Source organism: Apodemus sylvaticus, chromosome 8, assembly GCF_947179515.1.
Source record: "Apodemus sylvaticus chromosome 8, mApoSyl1.1, whole genome shotgun sequence".
Lineage (NCBI taxonomy): Eukaryota > Metazoa > Chordata > Mammalia > Rodentia > Muridae > Apodemus > Apodemus sylvaticus.
In genome coordinates this window covers 63,411,513-63,422,368 of record NC_067479.1, presented here as the reverse complement: position 1 = coordinate 63,422,368, position 10,856 = coordinate 63,411,513, and the positions used below count along the sequence as shown (strand labels likewise).

Sequence of the window (10,856 nt, the reverse complement as noted above, 5' to 3'; positions counted from 1 at the left end):
ACCTCTCCTTGAGGGGAGGATTTTGAAGCCTTTTAGACATTCACCATGTGTCCGTTCTATTGTTTCACAGTTCATGTACACCCCGGTTTAATCTTCAGGTTACAGATGGAGACATGAAGGTTGGAATCCACGGACGTATTGCAAGAAACTTGGATTTGAGGATTTCTGTGTCAGGTTATGTCTTCCTGAAAACTGGGGCTAGAGAACTGCAGACTGCAGTTCTAAAAAATAGAGGGACGGAGGGAGAAGGAAAAGGGTGGGGGCGAGGGAGAGGGGGAGAAAAGGGGGAGAGGAAAGAAGAAGGGGAGAGGGAGAACTAGAGATCATTTAAGAGATGAGCAGAGAGGAGGTTATTACCAGTAGCCTGTGTGTCGGCCCTGATTTTGGTTAGATAAATTTGAAGCATGCTCCACACACAGGTTCCAGTGTGCCAGGTTGCCTCTCAGGCACTGTATATTTGACTCTGATATCCTGCAAGGAGCCAGAGATCCCTTGCCACTTTGGGTTTATGCCCTGGTGTGACCAGCTGCACCCCCTGTGCCTTGACTTTGAAGTCTTGCTTGCAGAAGGTTAGTGTTTGCCGCTCTCGCAGGAGTCTAGAGTGATCAGTCCACATGGACACGGTCCCAGCCCAGCACTGGCAAAAAGCAGGCATCGGAATGCCTGGGGCGGGGTGGCACGCTGTAGCTGCGGTAGTTCATCTGCCTTTAGACTCTCCAGGGCTGAGCAGTACTTCTGCAAAGTCTGACTTTTGCAGAGACCTGAGAGGCGCCAGGGTCACTGCAACTTTGTATCCACCCTTTTCCGGCTTTCCCGCTGGGCTGGCCGAAGAGTATGCTCCCAGGTTCCTCCCTGCTACTTGGACTGCCTGGAGGATCCTCAGTGGGAGAGAATGTGCCTAGACCCGCTGGGATGAGAGGCCCCAGGGTGGGGTGGTACCCAAGGGGGATTCCCCTTCTCTGGGGAGAAGGGGCGGGGACAGTGGGGGAGGGATTTGTAAGGGACTGGGAAGGGAGGCAGAGAGGCAGGAGAGGGCTGTAATTGGGATGTGAAGTGAATTTAAAAGAGGAGGAAGAGGAAGAGGAAGAGGAAGAGGAAGAGGAAGAAGAAGAAGAAGAAGAAGAAGAAGAAGAAGAAGAAGAAGAAGAAGAAGAAGAAGAAGAAGAAGAAGAAGAAGAAGAAGAAGAAGAAGAAGAAGAAGAAGCACCATTACAAAGATGATATAAGTGATATGAGCAAACCAGCCGGGGTTCCAGCCTACAGATGGCTCCCAGACAGCAGGTCTGGCCAGCGATGGAGCGAATCGCGCAGTCGCTTGACTTCAGACTCACAACTATCAGCAGCTGCAATGTGTGAAACTAACTATGTGGAAGCGACTTTCCCAACCTGTAGTCTCTGGGTCTGACCCCTCTCTTTACCTCATGTTTGCCAAGGTGCCTACAGTCTTCCCTAATGGCTTGCACTGTGCCGAGCCCAGCATTTTCACAGACACATCGCTGGCCTCCTATGTGCTCTCTGCACAGTCGCACAATTTCCACTTAGGGAGAGTTCCAGTTTACATGAAGTTCCCAACGCCGAGAAGAGTACATGGTGCTGGCCTCTCTGAAGCTGCATTAAAAGCAGCCTGTTTCTAGAGCAGAGATAGGGTCAAAATAGGCGGTCAATGATCCGCCTTCGTCCTGTCCCCCTTTCTCAAAGAGCCATCCCTCTCAGGAGAAGCACTCCTGGCAGTGAAGCACAACCCTGCAAATGGCCTCGCGCCCACCCCAACAGCCCCATGGGGACTTCTGCCTCCATGGTGGAAATGCTGGGCAAACCTTCCAGTCTAGGATGGTGCCTGCACCTCAGCACACCTCCTTCCAGGCCAGCTCCCTGCTGCACCACTCTTGGCTGGTAGCTGTCCTTCCTGGCTTTGCACAGTAGCGGGGGAAGGGAGCGACCACCGGCTTTAAGAGACACCGGCCTTAGAGCGCTGCGGCTGGACTTTGACCTGAGGAGACGGGAAATGCCAGTCTATTTTATGTCAAAAACACATGCCCTGATGAATTTTCTCTGGGGTCCTGGAAGGTAAAATTAGGTCTTAAAACTCGGAGAAGTTGCAGTTGTCTGGTCATCTCAGGACTGGCCGCTTCACACGTTGTAAGCGAATTCAGTCACCGCTCTGGGACTTTGAGACTAGCGAGGCATCTCTATCAAAGATTACACAGCCAGGGATCACTGTATTTACCTCACCACCGCCTGTGAGGTCAGCCTTATCGGCTGGCTTTTAGGATTGAGAAAGGTCTTGGCAGATACCGGACTTGCTGTCACGCATTCAGTAACTCAAGGCAGAGTGTAACACCCAGCACCACTGTCTCCCGCTCAGACTCTGCCTCTTTCGAAGGTCGCCTCTGTGGAGCCTCCACATGGGGTGGCGCGCCATAAATATTTGTGGGTCCAATTCCAGGAACTAGTCCAACCCCCTCCTGCGGTGTTTCTAGAGTGGGGCGTGTCTAAAGCATATCGGCTCGTTATTTCACTCATTCATTCATTCATTCATTCATTCACTCATTCTGCAGAGCTTGAATGCCTACTGTGTGTAGGCGCTGGTGTAACAGCCAAAGCAGCCGCGGTATGTATTAGGGTCTCAAGTTCCCGGTCCACAGCTCATTCAGGATGCGGGAAACCGAGAAGACTCCACTGCAACGAAGTAGTTGGGGAACATAGAAGCGTAAAAGCGGCTCCTCTGGAGCCGGAAGAAGCACCAGAAATTAATTCCGCGCTGCTAGCAGGGAAGATGCAGACTCCGACTGCCGGGGGAGGGGGCGGCGGGGGCGGGCAGCGGCAGGAAGAGTGGGATGGGGGTAAAGACAAGAAGAGGAAAATCGGATAGCCGAACACCCGAAGTCTGACTCCCCTCTTGAGATCCAGGATGCCAGTTTAGGGAGGCCAGTGCGCAGACCCCGAAGTCTGGTGGATTCCACATCCACCTAAGACCCTTGTGGTGGCTGTCCACGTTTACTGGGGCGAGATGACCCAAGCCAAAGTTATGATCTGTCCACAACAGCATATTGGCAGGTCTAGGGACATAGATAGTCAGTGTCTCTCCTCCTCGGGTATCCTGGCATACGCTGTTTGAGTTCAGTTTTCCCTTGCGAGAGTTTTGATGGAGTCTGGTCCCATCGCAGAGGGCGGCCCAACAGCGAAACAGGGGCTGGACCTGACTCCTGCGGAAGCGGTGGTGACTGCGGGCTGTGGGCGCGCTCCTCCTGGCCCTGCAGCACCTGCACCGGAGCGCCGATCGGGGCAGGCTCGGGAGGCGGAGGGGCGGACAGGGGCGGGCACCCGGGCAGGCCCGGCCCCTCCCTCTCCCTGCCGGCAGGTCGCAGCGGGGACGCCGCGGCGGGGCAGCCGGGAGGGGCCGCGCCGCCCCAGAGAGTCATTGGCGGACCCGGTGGCCCGAAGCTGATAAATAAGGGCCCGAACCGAGGCTGCTGGCCAAGTTGGACGTCGCGACCCAAGTAAGGGCCAGGTCAGCGCCGGCCCCACGAGGCAAAGCCAAGTGACCCGCGTTCGGCCATGGCCTCACTGCTGGGCGCCTACCCTTGGACCGAGGGACTGGAGTGTCCCGCCCTGGAAGCCGAGCTGTCGGATGGGCTGTCGCCGTCCGCAGTACCCCCGACCTTCAGGGGACAAGGGTTCGGAAAGCCGGATCCGGCGACCCATGAATGCCTTCATGGTCTGGGCCAAGGATGAGAGGAAACGTCTGGCGGTGCAGAACCCGGACCTGCACAACGCGGAGCTCAGCAAGATGCTGGGTGAGTGCACCAGGCGCGAAGCTGGTGCGAGGATGACGCGGGTGACAACGCCGTTCGGGGAGGTGGGGGTTGGATTTGAGCACGGACACCACCAGGGCCTGAGCGGGCCATGGTGAAATCAGTAAAATCGTAGGACCGGCGCGGGGCTCCGGATCCGGTCGCGGAGTAGAGACCTGGGTCCCAGGGGCGGGAACCACCATCAGCGGGTCCTGGGTACTGGAACTCGGGCTTAAGGACTCAGACAGGCAGAAACTAGATAGGTTCAGTTTGGGTGGAACCGCTGGAAGACTGAGGAGACTCCACTCCCCACGTTGTATGACTAGGAAAATCAGAAAGAGATATTGTTACGAAGAAAAAGATTACGAACATACGTCAATTGAGACCTCACTGAGAAACGTCCCTATTTTTAACTATTTCACAGAAAAAAAAAAAAAAAACAGCAACAAAAGATGTCCACCCGATTCACGTATCTATTTATCACAGAAGTGTAGATAATTTGAAAAGAAACTCTGAGTAGTCAGGGAGGGTCTGTGAAGCTCATCGCGTCTTGCTTGTCCACAGATAATCCTGAAGGGAACCAAACAGGCCAGGAAATTGGGGATGAAAATGCTAAAACAGTTCCAAGGAACCCGGGTTTCTGTTGGATTTTTTATTCTCTGCAGTACTCACAGCAAGGGTGGATGGGTTATATGTATATAATATATATATATACATATATATATATACACATATATATTTATACACACATATATTAAACATGTTTGTGTTGGTATGTGTATGTATGCACGTGTGTGCCACCGTGAGTGTGTGTGAGTGTGTATGTGTGTGTCGGGGAGGTCAGAAGACATCTGGAAGGTGGGGAGTATGTTCTTTCTTGCCACCATGTGAGTTCTAGGAATCAAACATCTTCAGGTTTGGCGGCAAAGGCCTTTACCCACTGAACGGCCTCACTAGTCTTGAAGCCAAACAACTTTCAACCTCACCTTATTTCAAATCTCTTTACCCTTCAACGTGGTTCTTATTTGTTTTAACCAACAAAATCCCTTCAAAATATTTTGTGTTTGCAGAGGGCACCAAGGCGTGCCAGGAGAGGCAGACAGGCCCCTGGACCCCACCCCGCTGTGATGGAAGCCCTTCCCTTTTCCGTCAGAGCCTGGGCTCTTTCCTCTTTCAGAGTCACAGAGCAAGGGCTGGCTTTCTGCGGTAACAGGCCTGGGCCTAGAGAGATGGCTCAGCCCCTGGCTGTCTGGAGGCCCCAAAAAGCAGTTGGTGAGAGTTGTGGGGTTCCAGGCCCCTCTTTTCCAACCTTTTGGCCAACTCTGCCCAGCATGCTGTTGGGCCTCCTTCCTCTGAACAAGATAAGCTTGTATAATCCCCACTTTATCCGCATAACAAGAAATAGACTAATATCTGCAACAATTTTTTTTATCTGAAAGTTTATATTGCTTTCTTTTTTAATGAATTTTATGAATCCCTCTGTGGTTCAGTCCCAGCTGGGGAAAGAATGTTCCTACTTTTGACCAGGTTTCTGAGGCAGGCCCTGGTGGAGAAAGAAGGGTGGGGAACCTTCAGAAGAGTCCAGGCTGCCTGTTTTGTGGGTGAGGACAGGAACAGAGATGTGGGAGACAAAACTGTCCGTGGACTAATTCTATCTGGAATACAGCGCTAGGCTTTATGAGTGTGCTGTCTATCTTGCAGAAAGGACTCTCTCCTCCTTTAGCAGCACAGCTCAAATGAGCCTGGGGGTGGGGGGGGGGGGACAGCAGCTCTTCACTGCTTGTTGAGGTGGAGACCCTGCTGGCAGGGGCTGCTGCAGCTGCAGCCTGCCCCGATGCTCGTTCTTCCTGAGAACTTTCTGCTCTTTCTGGTCCGTGAGTGGGACAGAAGGCATGGATGAGAAACTCCCAGCTTTTGCCACTATAGGCCTCCCAAGCTTCAACCTTAAAACACAGGTAGAGGATTCTTAGCACAGGCAAAAGTGAACTATTTTAGTTTACCATGGATACACTACGTGAGTATGTCTAGTACACAATGAATGACAGTGTGTATCATAGATTAGACATCTGTTAGGATTCAAAATGGAAATCATGACTTATTAAGAGTAGAACGTCTGGGTACGTTTGGAGACCAGAGCCACATTTTATAGTCAGGCCAAGAATAGAGCATGGGGTGTGTCTGGATCCTGGACATCTTGCAAGCGCCTCATGGCCTCAGCCATAGGCTGAAAACCAGTGTCATTTCTACATCTGGTGCTGTGGACACTCTTCAAGACATACTTCTAAGCCACAGCTAATTGCAACAATTGCAGATAGTAATTAACTTCTGCCTTTGAGCCCTCAGTGTTCTATGATATCCTGACACATGGAGGCAGTCAGTGCAGGCAAAGGCAAAGACAGTGGAGACAAGGGCAGGATGTACGTACCCGCGCTTGGCCACAAGTGGATCGTACCCAGCAGGGAGGCATGGTTTCTTTCCTTACAGGGCTTACCTGGCCAGATGCCCTGTCCTCTTTACTAGAGGGTCTGAAACTTCAGGGTACCTTAGAGTCATAGGAGAACAAACTAAATTTGCAGATGCCCACCTCCATTTTAGCTGGCAACCGTTTAGATGGTCTAGAAGTGATCCTTGGAACTCTCTGGAGCAGGACTGCATTCCACTGAAAGGTGGCCTGCGATTGTGAAGGAGCAGATAGGTAGGGAATGGTGAATAGAAAACCAAGATCAAGCAGCATTCTAGCACCAGTGGGGTCACACAGAGAGGATACTCCTGAAGGAGAGAGCCGAGCCCTGAATTGGAAGCAGCACATGTTATAGTAAGAAAGACAGAGACCCAGGGCAGTTAAGGAGTTTGCCTCTGTGGAAAGCTGTGGTCGAGCAACTGTCCTGCTGTGGTTGAAGCATCCTAACTCCATGAGAAAACGTGGTTTCGTGCACACATATGCGCGTGTGTCTCTGTCTTTGTCTCTTTCTGTCTCTCTGTCTCTGTCTCTCTGTCTCCCTCTGTCTCTGTCTCCCTCTGCCTCTCTTTGACTCATTTTCTGTCTGTCTGTCTGTCTGTCTGTCTGTCTGTCTGTCTGTCTCTGTAAATATTAGCTTTCAGGCCATACCTATACATTTCATAGCAGTGTCTATTTGACCCTCAGAGGTGAGGAATAGTTATTTATGAGCCTGAGCGAGCTTCTTTAATCTACTTCTTGACTCAATTGGCTGGAGCTGAGTTACCACACTTAAGAGCCGTGAGAGTCATACGTTACCAAACAGCATGATAGCCCTTTGTAAGTGGCAGGGAACTTTCATTAAAAAGCACAAGTAAACACAACTGACCCCTTAAAGATATAAGAACCCAGTCAATATTGTGGCCTTTAGATTTTTTTTTTCTATTGCTGACAACTAGGTCAGATGGGACTTCCCCAGGACTTTCTTGGTTTGGAATGGTTGTTGGCTCGTCTGGTGGTTTGGGGTGAGATGATGATTTCTAAACACTTTTCTCCACGATGCTAACATTGTGTGGTGCAAACAGGAAGAGTTGGTTCAGCCCCCTTCAGCGTGTGTGTGTGTGATCCTGGATGAAAAGAGCCTAGAGACAGGCGGTGTCCTTTGTGGCTGTGACAGGGTCCCGTGGGTGGAGTAGGGGTCAGAGGTGTTTACACATGAGATGCTAAGAACCATGAGGCTAAAGTGGGTACAAAGGCTGCACCAGCAGTTCGGAGTCTGAGCATGCCTTTTTCTGGTTTGCGTGATCAGGAAAGTCATGGAAGGCGCTGACACTGTCCCAGAAGAGGCCCTACGTGGATGAGGCAGAGCGGCTGCGCCTGCAGCACATGCAGGACTACCCCAACTACAAGTACCGGCCCCGCAGGAAGAAACAAGGCAAGCGACTCTGCAAGCGTGTCGACCCTGGCTTCCTCCTGAGCTCCCTCTCTCGAGACCAGAACACGCTGCCTGAGAAAAACAACATTAGCAGGGGGGCTTTGGGGGAGAAGGAGGACAGGGGTGAGTACTCCCCAGGTGCCACCTTGCCTGGACTGCACAGCTGCTACCGCGAGGGTGCAGCTGCTGCCCCTGGCAGTGTGGACACATATCCCTATGGGCTGCCCACACCTCCAGAGATGTCGCCCCTGGATGTGCTGGAGCCGGAGCAGACCTTCTTCTCGTCCTCATGTCAGGAGGAGCGTGGCCACCCCCATCACCTCCCCCATCTACCAGGGCCCCCTTACTCACCGGAGTTCACACCTAGTCCCCTCCACTGCAGTCACCCTCTAGGCTCTTTGGCTCTTGGCCAATCCCCAGGGGTTTCTATGATGTCCTCTGCTCCTGGTTGCCCCCCATCTCCAGCCTACTACTCCCATGCCACCTACCACCCTCTCCACCCCAACCTCCAGGCACACCTGGGCCAGCTGTCCCCACCTCCCGAGCACCCTGGCTTTGACACCTTGGATCAGCTAAGCCAGGTGGAACTTCTGGGGGACATGGATCGCAATGAATTTGACCAGTATTTGAACACTCCCGGCCACCCTGACTCTGCTGCAGGGGTTGGAACCCTCACTGGGCATGCCCCACTCTCCCAGGGGACTCCAACAGGCCCTACAGAGACCAGCCTCATCTCCGTCCTGGCCGATGCCACGGCCACATATTACAACAGCTACAGTGTGTCGTAGAGCTGGAGGAACGGAGCCTGTCCCAGCCCTGCCATCCCCTCCTCCCTATGAAGCACTGAGCTGAGCAGAAACTGTAGCCATACCACTCCTTGGTGGCAGGAGGTCAAAAGTGCTGTTTCAGAGCCTTCGGTCAAAAGCCAGGATCCAGCGCCCCTTCTCTCCCTTCAAATGTGCTTTGCTGGCTCCACCCTGGAAGCACCCGGAGCTGTATGCAGTAGGATTTCCTAGCTACTCTATACCATCAGTGTAGCTGATGGGGAGAAGCCCAGTGCATTGGAGCTCCTGCTTCTGGTGTAGCTACTTCTGATCTGTGGTGCTCCCAGTGAGACGGACCCTGGGCCTGGGGCTCCATCTCAGTTCAGTCTCACTGCCAAAACCTCATTCTGGCTGACTCTTCCCTCCTGTACAGTGAGGGCTGGCTTCATAGCCAAGCCCTCGCTCTATGGACCTCCAAGTTACAGCCCTCTCAAGGCCAAGGAAAGTGTGACTGACTGACTACCCAAGGACCCAGGTTTTCCACTTTCCTATAACCCCCTCCACAGTCACCCTAGAATCCCAAAGGAACTCCTTCAGTTGAGAAAAATATTCACCTTTGGGCTGGCAAGATGGCATGGGATGTCTTGGTGGGTCAGAGTACCTGCTGCCAAGCCTGATGACCTACGTTCTCTGCATGGTAGAAGAAGAGAACTGACTCCTGCAAGTTGTATTCTGACCTCCAAATGCATGTGTGCCCCTGCATTATATGTGTGCTCGCATGCGCACATGCACACACATACATACATACATACTAAATATAATTTTTTTATGAAAAAAAAAGGAAAACATGTACCCTGGTTCAGAAAATTAATTAGTAGCATTCAACTGCATCACTAAAAGCAAAATCAGATTCAAACTTGTTTGTTTAGTTTTGTTCTGAGTCAGGGTTTCTCTGTGTAGCCCTGGCTGTTCTGGAACTCACTGTGTAGACCAGGCTGGCCTCAAACTCAAAGTTAAGCCTGTCTCTGCCTCCTGAGTGCTGGGATTAAAGGTGAGTGCCACCACACCGAGCCTGGATTTTTTTTAAATATATACTTTAGATACATTATTTTTGTTACATACATCTCAGGAGATAACAGTGCGAGAAATGCCCTTATGTAGGCATGCCCATCCCCAACCCTGTGCCACAAGGTGTGTATCCTGTTTTAGATTCCTCTCGATTGTAGCAGTGTCTCATTACCTCCCTGCAGAATGAACCAAAGAGCTAGGAACCTAAAACATCTGTCCACAGCAGCAGCTTTGGGGTGTGCTGATTTCTCGAGCAAAACTGTAGCATACTCTTATCTACAGCTGGCAAAGGTGATTCTTCCCGACACCACCAGAAGGAGGGCTTTTCTCTCTTCTGCTACTCTCCCTCCAAACTAGCCCCTAATTCAAAGGGCCCCTCCCCTGGCACCCCAGGCATGACTCCCCTGGCCGTGCAGGGAACTCGGCTCTTGTTCCTCAAGTGGATACATCAGAACTATTCACCTATCCCACTGTCCTTTGGCTGTCCCAAACAAACACACTGTGACACCCAAAGATGTTTCTGAGCTTTGGCCCCACCCCAGACATTTCCATCCTCTCGGTCTCCTTTGAAGGAACATACCTAACGCTGAGCTAACAGACTCTTGTCTTCCCTTGGACACGTATGTATTATTGCCTTTATGAAATGTGTTTTTATATTCTGCCATTATGTCCACCTTATATTTTGTATTGTTGACCAAGAAGTCTTATTATAATATCACTTATAAGATATACTTAATCTTTATGCTATTACTGTATATACCTTTTGGTGATAAATAGTGAATTGTTGATGATGTAATTGACTGGTTCCTGGATGTATTTTAATAATCTCGTGAAACAGTATCACAGACATTAAGCTACTCTGTTCCATTCTTTCAAGAAAACTGAATATGCATGGAACAGTTATGAAATTGATTTGTCAAAATGTTTAATTTAAATAAATTTTTTGTACCTTGAGCATTATATCCTTTGAAATAGTTTTTTAAAAAATTTTCATATTAGGTTTCAGTGTGACCTGTAATATTATTAGTGTTATTTTCTGAATCGACTTTTTATTATATTATTTTATTATTTTATTTTTTATTATATGGTGTTTTAAAAATTTTTTATGAGTCATGCTGAAAAGACAAACTTTGATTCTACACATCAGTAATGGTGCTGTTTTTGTTGACATTGGAAAAAGAAAGCCATGGCAACCCACATGAGCAGTTTTCCCACGCCTATTCAGTAACTGCACGCTTCCCAAGGCTAAGCAAATGACCATCTTGCCCTCTCCCCTCTCACCCTACTCGAGTGGTGTAGCAGTATGCAGTAGCCCTCTGGACTGGACAGCGTGCTGTCGGGGAGGCAGCCACGCAGCC

The 10,856-nt window shown here is 50.7% G+C and overlaps 1 protein-coding gene across 1 annotated transcript; it reads left to right on the top strand.

Moving 5' to 3' along the window:
• Positions 1–3,347: 3,347 nt before the first annotated feature.
• Sox7 (SRY-box transcription factor 7) lies at positions 3,348–10,443 on the top strand. The gene is given in 3 exon segments (XM_052191207.1): positions 3,348–3,654; positions 3,656–3,797; positions 7,541–10,443. Coding segments are annotated over 3 exon segments (1,152 nt in total). The 5' UTR covers positions 3,348–3,558; the 3' UTR covers positions 8,455–10,443.
• Positions 10,444–10,856: the final 413 nt, after the last annotated feature.